Source organism: Rhododendron vialii, chromosome 7a, assembly GCF_030253575.1.
Source record: "Rhododendron vialii isolate Sample 1 chromosome 7a, ASM3025357v1".
Lineage (NCBI taxonomy): Eukaryota > Viridiplantae > Streptophyta > Magnoliopsida > Ericales > Ericaceae > Rhododendron > Rhododendron vialii.
The window spans coordinates 28713290-28730035 of record NC_080563.1 but is presented as its reverse complement, the minus strand read 5'-3'; the positions used below and the strand labels follow the sequence as shown (position 1 = coordinate 28730035).

General features: G+C 43.4%; 1 protein-coding gene across 1 annotated transcript; it reads right to left on the bottom strand.

Moving 5' to 3' along the window:
- Window positions 1-8814: 8814 nt before the first annotated feature.
- LOC131332866 (uncharacterized) lies at window positions 8815-10777 on the bottom strand. Its single transcript, XM_058367177.1, has 4 exons — window positions 10412-10777; window positions 9834-10322; window positions 9163-9743; window positions 8815-9088 (listed from the first exon to the last, which is right to left on the bottom strand). The coding sequence occupies exons 1-4, from the start codon at window positions 10775-10777 to the stop codon at window positions 8815-8817; spliced, it is 1710 nt and encodes a 569-aa protein (XP_058223160.1).
- Window positions 10778-16746: the final 5969 nt, after the last annotated feature.

Genomic DNA, 16746 nt, shown 5'->3' with positions numbered 1-16746 from the left:
ACGAACGAGAATTACTTACTTGAGTTCTTAAGGAAATAACTTGAAAAGCTTAAAAGACCATTAATGGAGGAAAAATAAAAGCTATTAAAGACCTAGATAACAAAGGGGAGAGAGGAGACCCCTATTTATACACAATGGGTTTCTCTCTCCTCAAATATCTAAAAACATACTATAAAAGGCAAGTATTCCATAAATGGAAAGCCCAAAAAGCAGCAAATATCTGGCTGGAAGCTCTCCGTATCGATACAGATTAAGCGAAGTATCGATACCACATCGTTAAGCTAAAAAGGCCAATCTTCCGTAACAATCCCGTATCGATACAGATTATGTCCGTATCGATACGGGACTCTCTGCTTGGAAAGATAACCAACGCGTATCGATATAGCGCTTAATCCGTATCGATACGCAGAGCTTATCTCTGGTTCTTCAAGCCAGCCTCCAGAACTTGGCACCCGACGACCGTTGGCTTGCCCGATGCTCCTCGCCTTCGTTCTTTGGTCACTTTGGCACAAGTTCCACCGAGCGATGAGTCTTGAATTAACTTGGGGGTTGACTTTGCACTCAAAATACGCCTTTTAAGGGCGTTTTGCCTAAAACACTAAACAAACTACCTTACGAGCAATATTGACTAAAAACGATAATAATAGCTAAAAGCACTTCTAACTAACGGACTTAAGCACCACGATCAAGCAATCTTAGGTGCGTATCACACCCCCGAACTTGAGCGTTGCTAGCCCCTAGCAACAAAATAGAAACTAAAGGAAATAAAGAACGCCTGACCCTCCTTCCGACAGAGCTACTTAGCACCTACTCAAACTGCAACTAATTGGCGAGAGTTAAAATAACTTAATTATTCCAAAACAACTCGCAGCCAATAATTGAGCGATCAACTAAATATTGAGCAAGTTATAATCAAGTATCCAAAACGAGCGCCAAAAGACAAAAGACGGATACGAAGCTATAACTTAACCAATTCCAACCAATGTAACCATATCCCACAAGAAAAGTGCTTGAATTAGGCACGGGGAACAAAAATACCATGCCTTATAAGTGGAGAGCACCATTAAACAGAACTTACGACTAAACGATTGAAAATTGAATTGCCGAAAGAAAGCATGCCACAAACTAAATATACTAACTATCAGGCAATAAATCGAAATGGAATCAAGGCATATTAAAGATCTACTAAGGGCTTCATAGCATATATTGACCTTGGTTTCAAATCAAAGAACGGTTAGCAAAATAGGATAGCGGCCATATACTAGCTTGGTTCAACAACCCTTGGCCGCCTCCAACTCCAATTACCAAGTCATAGGCCACATGCCGGCCTCAACAAAAACTTACTAAACTATTAAGTCAGCGTTAAACTAAACCAAACTAAACTAAAAACAACGAAATAAAAGATAAGAGGTGGGCTGTCAACCACCAAGCACCCAGACCAAGTTGAGGGATTTCCAACTACTCCACCGACCCTACTCGTCATCCACAAACACTGGCTCATCCCCAGCAAAATCATCGCTGTCCTCATCAGGCTCCTCGGGCGGTGGTACATATTGCTCACTGGCTTGCCCCACTCCTTGGCTCAAAACCCAGTCTAACTTATGATCAATCTTCCGCTGCCTCCTTGCATTGGCTCGGGTCTCATTTTTCAGTTTCTTCAAGCATCCCATAGTGGCCACCCCTTGGCAAAACAACAATTTGTTCCAAGCAGCCGACTTTGCACCCTTTGGTGGCAAAGTAGTCAAGTACTCCCCACGTGGGGCAGCAGCAGCAGTAGGTCGGGACTGAGAGATACTCCGGGTGAGTATGGAACTGTTAATATCCCCCGGATTGAGCTTTTCACGCTCCGGAAACTTGGAAGCGGGAACCTTCTGAGCCAAACACATAACGGTCACCAAACATGGAAAAGGCAACCTAGAGTTGGTTGGGGCCTTGGCTTTGAAATCAATCATCTCCTGAAATATAACCTTTGCCCAGTCACACACCACATTCGGATTCATGAACGCGTGAATCATCCCCCCTTCGTAGCTATCCGGCTTGTTCTCCGTCCCCCTCGGATTGAAATTGTGATGCACTAGCTGATTAACGAGCCGATAAACTTCCTTAAACTTCCCAGGCACATGAGGGAGACTTGCCTCCCTAGGATTTTTGTACAATTCCTGAACAACGGTCTCGTCCGCCACGTACTCCTCATCGGGATAATTCACATCATCCGCGGGTGGTTGGCGGTAATTCAAAACCCGTGCAATAAACCCTGAAGTCACCTCGATAGGAATCTTCCCAATTTTTGATGTTACCTTGGCATCATCCTTCTTCTCATCCTCCTCAGGCGGAATTTTCATGTTTTTGTAAAATTCTACGACAAGCTCTTTGTTGTAACTACGGTTAGGGGCAAGGTAGTAAGACAAACCTTGGTCGCGGATGCGACGAACAAACGGATTCTCGATACCAAGGTTGTCAACGTCAACATGTCGCTCATTCTTGAACCCCCGGTTCCGAATCCCTTCTTCCCATTTCTTTTGAGTTGCGGCACGAATTTCAGCCGCCGTCCTCCTCTTAGCCCGGCTTCGCTTTTGCGGGTTCGCAATCATTTCCTCCTCCTCCTCCATTTCCTGCACTATCTCCTCCGCCTGTTGCGAAGAAGAAGCCGGAGCCTTGCCCTTAGAAACCACAGTCTTTGTTCTCACCATTGCATGCAAAACCTACCAAACAGAACAATATCCCAAATCTTGAAACAAAATACTACCGAAAACAACCCAGATTGTAGCCAGGAACGTGCAAATTTCAACAAAAATAGGCGGCCAGACAGAATCCACAACACTTCTGAGTTGTACTACACAGATTCTGCTTCTAAACTTAAGTACACAAATGGTAACTTCGCCATGCAATTCCAGTCCCAAAACCAATCAAAATTTCAAAAATCTAGGAAACAGGGGTTCATGGGTGATTTCGAAAGTTGGGGTTTAGAAACATGGTAGGATGGTTCAAAATAGCAATGCATGGCAATATAGTGGGTAATCAAGGTTTGGAGTTAATATAGAGGAAGAACAATGGGAGATGATGCGCATAGAGAGAGAGAGAGAGAATTTACCTTGGTACGAGTAGGATTTGACTTGAAATCCTTGAAAACCTTTGGAATTCCTTGAAAGCTTGGAGTTTTGGGGAAAGATTATGGAGTTTTGGGGTTGGGTTTCGGTGTTTTTGGGGTTGGGTTTCGAAGAGCTTGGGCGGTTATGGAGGGTTAGTGAGAGAAAATGGAGTTTGGGAAGATGAAGAGGCCGACCTTAATAACTGCAGATTTCGATTTTAACCCACGCGTATCGATACGGTCCAAAATCCGTATCGATATGGGTCTCTCTGATTACCCACGAACAAACGCGTATCGATACGCCTTACGGGCCGTATCGATACGGGTTGCTTATCTCCAGAAGTTCAACTTTGCCACTCGATAACCAATGCCGACGCCCAGAGCCACTTTTAAGATACACCCGGAGCCTGTAAACCTGAAGCCAGTCCCAGCAAAGCTTAAAACCAACTTCCAACCATCCACCCAAACATCCGGTTTCCTATGGATAAGAGTGAGAGGCGGACTAGGCTTTATTTTTAAAGGACAATGAGACTCTCTTGTGGTTTTAATCAAGCGAAGATGGCCTTGTATCATTTCTTACATATGCCATAGATTCCGAAGCGATTTAAAGTAGATAACGAACACGTTTAGGCATGACATGAGATTAAAACCTAACTAAGAATATACTGAGAACAATCAATGGGATATGGGTCAAACCTGCTCACAACACACTCAACACTTAATTTCTCGCCCTTTAGCATGCATACGAGTTGGACAGAACAAGTTTAACAAAAATATTTACACGAACTCTTGCCAATTAATGAACTATTGACCAAGTGCTAAGTTGATCCATTCCACTAACTTGTAATAACGGAAGGATTGATCTACCAAAAACGAAAAATTTAAACAAAACGCATAAAACATAAATATCCGATTTATGTCCCTCCCCCCAACTTGAAATATGCTATGCCCTCATAGCATGGAGAACAACAGTAGGGAAAAAGGAACAAAAGATCGTACCTACGGGGGAATGTCAACCCCTGTATACCTCGACCAAGTTGGAGGTTTTTGCGGCACTGGCTCCGTTTGTCATCCGAACGGCTTCCAAGGTCGACTCCTTCGGCTCTTCCAACGGAACCACAACTAGTCACACAGGATCATGGCCAAAACTTTATTGGACTAACAACCGCGACACGTAATCGCACCCATGCTTAGGGCTCCTGAATGCCTCAATCACTCCGACGTTAGATCCAATCTACCAAGGCTGGTGTGGTAGCACGTTCACCCTGTAAAAGACTTAAGCTCGAACTACCTACTAAGAGCCAAATGACATTAGAACCGCCCGGCTCGTGTTATCCGGGCGCCAACAAACATAAATACAAAGAAAAACAAAGGACACCACCCGATTTTCACGCAATCTCACGAGTCATACTTTTCTTCCCGTGTCGCACCAAGTAGGCAAAACGCGGGTGGCTATACTAGACCATCAAAGTTGTTACATCATGCCCGAAGTAAAATTCACCGCTTGACCTCGCCAAGCAATTAAGCCCAGCGTTCCCTATGATCAAAACAAAGTGAAGCAAAACAGAGCCTAGTGCTAAAGCCCGGGAATATCAAGCCGCACCCAAAGACCTAAATTGCCCCCGATAGGGACATATCTGGTGAGCATGGATCGTTAACGGCAAACTACGACAAAGAAGGACTAATTAAAGCCCGATACAATGATGCGTTGGTGAAATCTTTTGGTGAGAAAATCCCGAAACATGAGAAATAAGAACAAAGCAGAAACGCAGTATTTACAAATGTACAAATATACAGAATTTAATATCAGAGCTCGGAGCGTCCAAGTCACAGCTGGACTCCGCCAAACAATGAAGTCCAGCGTCCCTTAAGATCGTAACCAGGCAGGCACAAGATAGAGCCAAGTGCGGTAATGGAGCACGAGAATATCAAGGCCTAACCTAAGATCTATACCGCCCCCGTTGAGGCTAATCTGGAAGACGTGAGTGGTTCACTGTGAATTACTCCTATCAGAAAAACTAATGAAAGCCCTATGTCACTGATATTAAAATTGCCCTTACTAACCGGAGCTGGGCACACGATCCTTTTTTTAGTAGCGGCGTGCGGAGCTACATATACCCAAGTCAATGGAGGGTACCCCCTACCCGGGGGCCGGGTCCGACAAACAGTTAAGTTCAGCGGTTACGCTTTCGCTCCCCGTGCAAATTAGAGTAACACAAGCTAAAACGAGGGGCCATCCGTGTAAACGGGATCGGCCAAGACCTCATCGGGCTCGCGAGCTTCAAAGCCACCAAGGAAAGGCTTAAGCCGCTGACCGTTAACTTTAAAAGAGGAACCGTTACACATGCTCTCTACTTCTATTGCCCCGTGAGGGGACACATTTTTGACAACATAAGGTCCGGCCCAACGTGAGCTCAACTTCCCGGGATGCAAGTGCAATCGAGAATTATACAACAAGACTTGCTGACCGGGCGCAAAGTTTTTAATCACAATCTTATTATCATGCTTGGCTTTGAGTTTAGATTTGTAAGTGCTAGAATGGTCGTAAGCATTGTACCTCAACTCCTCGAGTTCCGTCAATTGGAGCTTGCGGCGGGCACCGGCTTGTACCATATTGAAATTTAGTTTCTTAATGGCCCAATACGCTTTATGCTCAAGCTCGACTGGCAAGTGGCATGCTTTCCCGTAAACCAACCGATAAGGTGACATTCCCAAGATAGTCTTGTACGCAGTACGGTAAGCCCACAAAGCATCGACCAAACGAGTTGACCAATCTTTACGGGTAGGATTAACTGTCTTCTCCAAGATATGTTTAATCTCTCGATTTGCAAGCTCCGCTTGGCCATTTGTTTGCGGATGATAAGCCGTTGAGACTTTGTGAATGATGGAATACTTCCGCAAGAGGGCCGCAATGGATCAGTTGCAAAAGTAGGACCCTTGGTCACTAATGATAGCCCTGGGCATACCAAATCGCGCCAAAATGTACTCACGGAGAAATTCAACGACCACTTGGGCATCATTAGTACGAGTGGGGATGGCCTCCACCCATTTGGAAACATAGTTAACGGCCAACAAGATGTAGAGGTACCCAAAAGATGTAGGAAATGGCCCCATGAAGTCGATACCCCAACAGTCAAACACTTCAATAATCAAAATGGGGGTAAGCGGCATCTCATTACGTCGCGTCACGCACCCCAGAAGTTGACAGCGCGCACATGCCCGGCAGAAAGCAAACGTATCCTTGTACAATTGTGGCCAATAGAATCCGCACTGTAAAATCTTAGCGGCGGTCTTTTTGAACGAGAAATGGCCGCCACAAGCCTCTGTGTAGCAAAACTGGATAACACTATGTTGCTCAGACTCGGGCACACAACGGCGAACAAGTTGGTCGGCGCAATACTTAAACAAATACAGGTCGTCAAAAGAGAACCGTTTCACCTCGGCCAAAAACCGACGCTGCTCCTGCAAATTCCAATGTCCAGGCATAAGACCGGTGACTAAGTAGTTCACTATATCCGCGTACCATGGAGCCGTAGTGATGGAGAACAGCTGCTCATCGGGAAAGGAGTCACCGATAGGAATGTGCGATGTATGATCTTCGAATTCTAATCGAGATAAGTGATCGGCCACCACATTCTCGACACCCTTCTTGTCCTTAATAGTGAGGTCAAACTCTTGTAGGAGTAAAATCCACCGAATCAAACGCGCCTTGGCATCCTGCTTCGTAAAAAGGTACTTGAGAGCCGAATGATCGGTGTACACGGTAATCGGAGCCCCCACTAGATAAGACCGGAACTTGTCCAACGCAAAGACTATGGCAAGCAACTCCTTCTCCGTAGTCGAATAGTTCATTTGAGCCTCATTGAGCGTCTTACTTGCATAGTAGATAACGTACGACTCTTTCCCTTTCCTTTGGCCCAAAACAGCTCCAACGGCGTAATCACTGGCGTCACACATGAGCTCGAAGGGCAATTCCCAATTCGGAGATCGCACTATAGGTGGAGAGGTGAGACTAGACTTTAGCTTGGCAAAGGCGGCCTCGCAACCCGGCGTCCACTCGAACGGCACATCTTTGGCGAGCAAATGACATAAAGGCCGGGCAATTGCACTAAAATCTTTGATAAACCGCCGATAGAAACCGGCATGCCCCAAGAAAGATCGGATATCCTTCAAACACTTTGGAGTCGGGAGACTCCCAACCAAATCGATTTTTGCCCGATCCACTTCGATGCCTTTCGAAGAAACAATATGGCCGAGTACAATGCCTTCGGTCACCATGAAATGACATTTCTCCCAATTCAGCACTAGATTCTTTTCCTCGCACCGGGCTAATACTAACCCCAAGTTGGTAAGACAAGCCTCAAAGGAGTCACCAAAAACTGAGAAGTCGTCCATGAATACTTCCATAATTTTCTCCACCATGTCACTGAATAAACCCATAATACACCGCGAGAAGGTACCGGGGGCGTTGCAAAGCCCGAACGGCATACGACGATACGCAAAGGTCCCGAATGGGCACGTGAAAGTAGTTTTCTCTTGATCTTCCAAGGCCACCTCAATCTGATTATAACCGGAGTACCCGTCCAAAAAGCAGTAGAACTTGTGCCCGGCCACTCTCTCCAAAATTTGATCGATGAAGGGAAGGGGAAAATGGTCCTTTCGGGTACTGGCGTTCAGCTTCCGATAATCAATGCACACCCTCCAGCCAGTCTGAACTCGCATTGGAATAAGCTCATCCTTGTCGTTTTTCACCACAGTCACCCCAGACTTCTTTGGCACCACTTGTATCGGGCTCACCCACTTGGAATCCGCTATCGGGTAAATAATGCCAACATCCAACAATTTAAGAACTTCTGCTCGCACCACATCCTTCATAATCGGGTTTAATCGTCGTTGAGGCTGGCGAGAGGGCTTAACATCCTCCTCCATGTAAATGTGATGAGAGCACAGAGATCCATCTATTCCTTTGATATCGGCTATGGACCATCCAATAGCTTTTGAATGTGTCCTCAACTTAGAGAGTAGTTGAAATTCCTGAAGTTCGGTGAGGGCGGAGGAGATTACCACCGGGTATGTTTGGCCGTCGCCAAGATAGGCGTACTTGAGGGTATCCGGTAGTGGTTTCAACTCAAGCACTGGGGGTTCCATGCTAGACGGAACGGCTCGCTTCTCAATAAAAGGCAGCTCCTCAAATTTTGGGACCCACGGGGTTATACCACACATCTCTTCCTCATCTAACAGAGAGCACAAGTACGCAACCTCAGGGGCTTCAAGAAAATCGGCCTCGGCAGAAGTCAGTGCGAGTTCCAACTGATCTTTGCAAATAAATGTAGTGACGTGGTCTTGAACAAGTGAATCGACCATGCTTACTCCGCACACATCCTCGTCATCGCCCAATTGGCTACCGATATGGAACATGTTGACTTGCATCTTCATGTTGCCAAAACTCATGTTAAGGCGGCCATCCCGGCAATGAATGACGGCGTCGGATGTTGCCAAAAACGGCCGGCCAAGAATGATTGGAACGGACGATTGAGCTGCCGGTACCGGGCACGTATCAAGAACCACGAAGTCGACTGGGTACACGAACTGGTCAACTTGAACGAGAACATCTTCGACCACCCCTTTGGGAACTCGAATACTCCGATCTGCCAGTTGTAAAGTCACCCGAGTTGGCTTCATCTCTCCCAAACCAAGTTGTTCATAGACCGAGAACGGTAGGAGGTTTACACTTGCCCCAAATCGAGAAGAGCCTTTTCACAAACCTTACCCCCGATGGTGATGGATATCGTAGGACAGCCCGGATCATTATACTTGGGCGGAAGGGTTGACTGGAAGAGTGAGCTCACTTGTTCAGTCAAGAACACCTTCTTCTGCACTTGGAGTTGCCGTTTGTGAGTGCACAACTCCTTCAAAAATTTGGCGTATGATGGAATCTGTTTAATAGCGTCAAGCAAAGGAAGGTTAACCGTCACTTTCTTAAGAACTTCATAGATATCACTGTTCAAATTCGGCTTGGCAGGCGACTTAAGTCGGTTAGGATATGGAACAGGAACGGTGAAAGCGGGCGGAACCTCGACTTCTTTGGCTTTTCCCTTTTCTTCTTCTTTAGAACCGGTTTGGGAGATTCCCCATTTGGCACTATGGGCTTCAATAGTGCCGGAAAAGGTAACAAGGTTTGCACAACCGGCGGCTCCACTTGAGCATTATCAACCGTCTTCCCACTTCTCAACGATATTATGGCCTTTGCTTGCTCGGGGAAAGTCACCGAAGAGTCTTGTGCAAAATGTTGGCCTTGAGGGTTTGGTTGAGGTTGGGTAGGTAGTTTTCCTTTCTCTTGTTGCAAAACACCGATAGCCATTGTTAATTTACCCACTTGATTCCTTATGTCGTTCATCGCTTGGGTAGTTTGCTCATTAGTGGTCGTTTGCATTTGACAGAATGCATTCAGAGTATCCTCCAGAGAACGTCGTGGAGGTGGGGCTGGTTGCTGCTGAAATTGATTTTGCCCTTGGAATTGGCTCGGTGGTATGAATCCTGGCGGGCCTTGAGATTGTGCCGGAGGAAAACGTGGCTGACCCTGAAACTGAGATTGGCGCCATGTTTGATTCTGAGAAGGAGGAGGACCTTGAGAAGTTGACGAGCCGGCCTCATTCTGGTTACTCCAATGGAAAGCCGGATTAGATTTCAACCCGGGATTATAAGTGTTGGAATATGGATCCTAACGTTGATTCAGTGCACATACTTCTTCAGGGAGTTGATTATAGTGTTGTCGAAGGGTGGGGATGGTATGACAGTTGTCGGTCGAATGACCCGTGGTCTCGCAAATGACACAAACTTCTTCCACTTGGCGAACCTCTTTCACCTCTTTCACTTCTGTCGCTTCTTTCACTTCTTTTGCTTGGACCGAATCTAGCTTCATTCTGTCCAACTTTAACGATAGCTCATCCAACCGCGTCTCAAGACCGTTCTGCTCATTCACTGAAAACTTACCGGAACCTCCCGGTCCTTGATTTCTCATAGCTTGGTCACCCGGATCAATGTATTGCCAAGTTTGAGCTCTTTCGGCCAAAGCATCTAAGAATTCCCAAGCGGCGTCGGGGTCCTTTCCCATAAAGTCACCACTCCCCATAGTATCCAAAAGCTGCTTAGACTCTCGATCAGAACCCAAATAGAAATAGTTGATCACAAGATACATGGGAAAATTGTGGTGTAGGACAGCTGCAAGCAAATCCTTGTAACGCTCCCAATACTTGTAGAAAACCTCCCCATCTTTTTGCTTGAAATTCTGAATTTGATCCATGAGAGCTTGGTTCGGCTGACCGGGAAGAACTTGGTGGTGAACACATCTTGCACTTCCCCCCATGTGAGCAAGGAGTGGGGCTTCAAAGAATGGAACCACTGCTTAGCCTTGTCCTTGAGCGAAAAGGGAAATAGCTTCAGGCGAGCTTGATCTAGCTGACCCGGCCCGGTCACAAAGGTGCTAACGATAGTTTCGAATTCCCGAATGTGGGCATAAGGATCCTCCAATTCACGCCCCCGAAACTCTGGGATAACCCGATGGTACTCTGGCTTGAAAGCAAACGCATTGGCGGCAGTGCAAGTAGGAATGGTTATGGGGGAGACATGTGGACCTCTTTCTGGCGTTAAATAATCGCGCAAAGTGCGAGCTGCTGGTTGATCTGCCATTGGGCTTAATGGAGGTGATAGCTCGCGAGATGCAGATCGATGTAGCCGATTCGATAAAGGGCTACGATAGATATTGAGCATACAACCTGCACAGTTCAATAAAGCAGACTAGAGGGGCTATGCCGCCGCCTCGTTCACAAACAGTCTCGTGGGGTTATGCCACCACCACGGCTATAGAAGCAGTAATAAATAGAAAGTAAAAGGCAATTGATGCTCGACTAGCTTCGTTAAACCTCAAGTCGAATTGGTGGCTCAGTTAGAGGTATCCGCTAAGCCGAGCTCAAAGTACACAAAGGAAAAATAAACAGAGTACTTACAATGGTTTGTCGATCCTCCAAAGAAGCTATAAAAGAAATCCCCGGCAACGGCGCCAAAAATGCTTCGCCTTCAAACCTCGCCTTCAAATATAAGGTTGAAAACCCCAAGCGTAGGGCTAGATCGTTGGTAGCATAATATCCGGAAGTCCGGGATCGTACCCACAGAGAATTTGAATATAGCTTAATTGGATTGTAGGTTTTATATGGTGGTTCGTGGCGTTTAAGACGGCCAACTTGGTTTTGCTTTGAAATGATGAAAATTGCCAAGGCAAAAGACTAGGAAAGCGCCTAATTAACTTAAAGGAGGCAAGTCTAGGGATCGTCTAACCCTTGACTTGAGCCATTACCGGTTCTCAATTATAACTCAGGCGGGAGTCACGACCGCGTGCTCACGCCCGGAGGATTTAACTGTAAAAGACTACATTTATCGGAAGATGTGATTAACCGGAATTAAATCAACCTATTTTTGCTAATGTATCTAACACGTAGGGGGCCACGAGCCCTCAATATGTCGCTTGCCAAGACCGCTTGACTAAACTTCATACCAAGGAGTTACCACGCCTCGCTTAGACCAAAAAGACTAGGTTAATGAAATTCCGAAAACCAAGATTTTAAGCCCGAAGGTTTGAGAACCAAATAACCACCTAAGTCCTCGGGAAAGATTACCCTGAGACTTGGCCTATCAACTACTCACACATAGCTAAAGCATGGAAGAAAGCATAAAAACGAGACATGACTTTTAACCGATAGAAACGAAAACAAACTTGATATTATAAAAGATCTAGTCCGTAGGAACAACTTTAATAAACGAGAAATTAACGAACGAGAATTACTTACTTGAGTTCTTAAGGAAATAACTTGAAAAGCTTAAAAGACCATTAATGGAGGAAAAATAAAAGCTATTAAAGACCTAGATAACAAAGGGGAGAGAGGAGACCCCTATTTATACACAATGGGTTTCTCTCTCCTCAAATATCTAAAAACATACTATAAAAGGCAAGTATTCCATAAATGGAAAGCCCAAAAAGCAGCAAATATCTGGCCGGAAGCTCTCTGTATCGATACAGATTAAGCAAAGTATCGATACCACATCGTTAAGCTGAAAAGGCCAATCTTCCGTAACAATCCCGTATCGATACAGATTATGTCCGTATCGATACGGGACTCTCTGCTTGGAAAGATAACCAACGCGTATCGATATAGCGCTTAATCCGTATCGATACGCAGAGCTTATCTCTGGTTCTTCAAGCCAGCCTCCAGAACTTGGCACCCGACGACCGTTGGCTTGCCCGACGCTCCTCGCCTTCGTTCTTTGGTCACTTTGGCACAAGTTCCACCGAGCGATGAGTCTTGAATTAACTTGGGGGTTGACTTTGCACTCAAAATACGCCTTTTAAGGGCGTTTTGCCTGAAATACTAAACAAACTACCTTACGAGCAATATTGACTAAAAACGACAATAATAGCTAAAAGCACTTCTAACTAACGGACTTAAGCACCACGATCAAGCAATCTTAGGTGCGTATCATATACCCGAGAAAATAGACGCATGTTCTGCACAAAAATATAGGGTCTCACCTATTCACCAGGGCTAAACCCTCCTTAACTGTTTCTTCAACACTCCTTGGACTCTCCTGTAATAGTTGACCGTGTCGTACCGCGAGTCAAAAATAATCCTATAAAAACTTAGAGTAACTACTATTATGTAGACTAGTGGTTTAAGATCGAGTGTCGATCCGTAGGGACAGTGAGACTGAGTTACTATACTTCCGATTAATTTCTAGATTAATTAAAAAAAGAAAAGATTGATCGAGTGGATTGTTTGAAGAGCTAATTAAACTAAAGAGCGAGCAATTTAATTAAAAGTTTGGAAACAATGGAGGAAAATATCTAGGGTTTAGAATCCACTCCGACTGTGTAACTACGACATGCATAGGTTAGGTTAATTATTCGGATTAGAATGGATTATCGCTGGGACTTGCAAACCCTTTCGATGATCGTTGAGAAAATAAATATATTGGATTGTTAAAAGGCATAGATTATTCTATAGTATGAACCGTCTCAAAAGCATGGTCTGACTACCTAACGGCACGATCCATCTTACGAGCATAATCTATCTCAGAACTCCAACCGCAATCAGTGAAAACCATTGTTTAACTCTGTATTTGAAAACCGCGGATATAAATACAAAACAAATTGAAAGCATTACAATCATTCCATAAAACTGAAACGAGTTCTAGTTAAACAATCGATCCGATTATTAAAACCTAAACCTATACATATATACGAAGTTACTTGACACGGGGCTTCATCTTCCCTTAGAGAATGGAGTTACCCAACCATGAGAGCCGGAGTCATGCTTCTTTTTCGTGATGTCGTGACCCTATTTCTCGTGATAGCAGCCGCCACGGCCGAGAGCCCCCTTCTAAAAACCCTTCTGTCCTCCACTTTTATAAGAATTGCCGTGCTAAAGTTCCCTAAAGTAACAAACTAACAATGATTCTATGTTAACCAAAACTCTCCAATTCCATACTATACTTGGGCCCACCAGAGTGCTTGAAAGAATTAACTACCCTTGAACATCACACCCAATTTCACCGTGCACAATTAGCCATTACCCCAAGGCCAATTGTAACTTGGTTTATGTCTAGGCTTAATTGAGACGTGCACACACACGGGTTGTAGACGATCAATTCCCATCTTTGCAGCAACATTCCGTAATGCACTCACAAAGAATTTTTTATAGAGTCCTATAAAAAATCAGCTCGATCCGATATCGGTAAGAATTTTTTTCAAAATTTGAGCTGATTTTTTTCAAAATCAGCTCAATCCGATATGTACCCATAGCTTTTTCCGTTCCTAAAACATTATTCGAAAAATTAAACTTGAAATTCTGATGTCTTCTATTTTGAGACTTTGACCATTCCTAAGACTTACTAAAAAACCACCAAGGAGCAGAACGGAAAAAGGGACGCAAAAGTAGAAGGAAGAAAAATACACAGTACTTGAAGAAGTTGAAGCGGATATATATAGTATATATAGGAAAGGCATGATCACTTTTCCCTCCCCATGTTTGAATTTTTTAATTTTTTAATTTCTTTTGAACATCGATCACTTTTCCCTCCCCGGCCATGTTTGATTGAGAACATGGAGCAAAAGGGAAACGATCCCCTTTTATATTAAACGTAATAAGTCGTCTCTTGGAAAAGGTGCTTTGGCCAAGGAAATGTCTTTTTTCATTCACTTTGATCGAAAAAAGTACTCCTTTATATTTATGGCCCCTCAAAAGAAGTTGCATTATTCTAACCAAAGAATTAATAGTTAATTATCTTGTATTGTCTTCTAGCACTCAAGATCAAAAGAAAAGATTAAAAAAAAAAAAAAAATTTACCTTCCAATAGTTGAAATTTTATATTTCTACTGTTTGTTCATGATTGAAATTAATCATTAAATTACGTACAAGTGAACAGAGCCTAGTTTAAATGGAGTTACATTCTTTTTACATCCATAATAATACATACCATGATCGACTATACCTTTTATGCTATTAGCTACTCCTTGTTTGGTAAATATTTTTGAGGAATTGAACACATAACATAAATTCATGGATTCCACACTATCGTTGTTACAAATTCTGCTAGGGTATGAGCAGCCTTTACAATTTCAAACAAGACCGTTTTAACAAAAATAAAAAATCTCAACGGACTCCATACTACGTAAAGAAGTCACAATACGCAAACAATCCGTAAGCATGACCTCCACTCTGGGAAAACCTCTACTAATTTGATAATTGAGATGCATTGAGAGCTTATTAACTGTTAGTGCAATTTTTTAAAATTGGTTTGCATAAGCAAATTATACAACTCAATGAACGCCAAATGTGAAATGCCCAGATGAAATTTACAGTGCACAAGTTTTCTAAATACTATTATTTTAGCACAATCCATGCTAGAATTTTTTTTATGCTGTTTTTGAATCTTGAATTTGAATATATATTAAAAAAAAAGGGAAATTGTGGTTTCCTCCCCGGCCTTCCAATTGGTGTAAGTTATTAAATTCCTATGAATATATAGCTAGGTTACTCCGGAATCAATGCTAGTCTACGGTGGATATATCTCTCAAGGAAGGAAAGGCCACATTTATCTATTATTATCATTTTTAAAAAAAAAATTATAAGTATCATTTTTTAAATTGTCATTCAAGAAATATATATATATATATATATATATATATATATATATATATATATATCCAGGCCAATCAGCTTTTTCAAGAATCTATGTATGTTAGTAGTTTTTTGTTTGCAAACTTCAAATTAAATACTGATCGAGAACCTAACCCACCTTCATATTATATGTGTGCAAGGATGGAACCAGGATTTTACCCTTGCAGTGGCAAAATGTATACTAAAAAAATTTAGCGGTGGCGAGACTATATAAGTTGGGCATAAATTTTTTTTTTTACATATAATAATTGCATTTTTTAAAATTCTTGTCGTGGCGGTCGCCGCTACTAGACCCCTCCTGATCCCATCCTTGTATGTGTGTGTCTCTCTCTCTCTCTCTCTCTCTCTCTCTCTCTATATATATATATATATATATATATTCCCAACAACAGTTCCACTTCCAACTAAACCTGTTTAATTTCCTAGGTGCATGCATGCTTGCTTGCTTCCTATTGGTTTCTTTGTTTACTTTCTTATTTTGAAACTAATAATAAGTATATATTCACCTGTATCCACATGCACATGCACATCCACATGTATATATATAAATAAATAAATAAAAACACATGCATGCATGCATATATGATGATGGAGAATGATGAGGTGGCCGGGGCACCAAAAGCTGCACATTTGTGAGTACTTCTAGTTTAACATATTTTTTAAATTGCTGATTAGTGATAACTACTAAGTAACCAATTGATCGATGACGTTTCATCTCCATAATTATTAGATTAATGAAAATTTTATTCAAGAAAAAGATCGAGGGTGGTCGCATACCCCTATCATGCTAACCATGCATGTTATTAGATCATCTACAAGAAAGGTAACAAAATCAAAACAAAACTATGTTATGTATTCACTGGTTACATATATGATCTTCACTGGTTATATATATGGTCATTGTAGACACTCCAATCTGGATCTCCCGATCGATTTACTTCGTTTTTCGATTTTCTTGTTTCATCGATGATGAATCAGATGAAAAACTGTCTTGAGAATGAAGAGGTTTGAACTTGGAGTAAGTGGACCCCTTTCTTAAACCCAAAAACCCTAAGTCAAAACCCTAACACAGGTTTGGACAGTCGCGCGACGAGTTGATTCTCTCGCGCGCTGCCAGGTTTTGGTCAAAGTCAAAGCCTTGACTGTTGACCGACGCGCGGTTGGCAGGACAATCACGCAATTATGTCACTCCATTGCGCGATAGTTAGCACCTGTCCCTTTCACCTTTTTCCAGCTGGCTTTTGTGATGATCAAGGGTGCAAAGGGTTGTGTAACCCCGTTTTCGTCGACGGTACAGGGCATGGCTTGCACCACCCCTCCCCCACTCTCCCATCACCTTTTGCACCCTTCTTCTCCACCAAGTAACCACAACCAGCCTTGTTGGCTGATTGTGAAGCCTTGTGCACCACCAACAATGCACTCTCCCCC

Excerpts from the sequence above, each read along its gene's own strand:
- LOC131332866 (XM_058367177.1), bottom strand. The coding sequence starts at position 10,777 with ATGGCAGATCAACCAGCAGCTCGCACTTTGCGCGATTATTTAACGCCA. Across the intron at positions 9,744-9,833 it reads ATAATCAACTCCCTGAAGAA|AATGAGGCCGGCTCGTCAAC; the intron begins GTATGTGCACTG and ends TGGAGTAACCAG. Across the intron at positions 9,089-9,162 it reads GAAAAGCCAAAGAAGTCGAG|TGATATCTATGAAGTTCTTA; the intron begins GTTCCGCCCGCT and ends GAATTTGAACAG.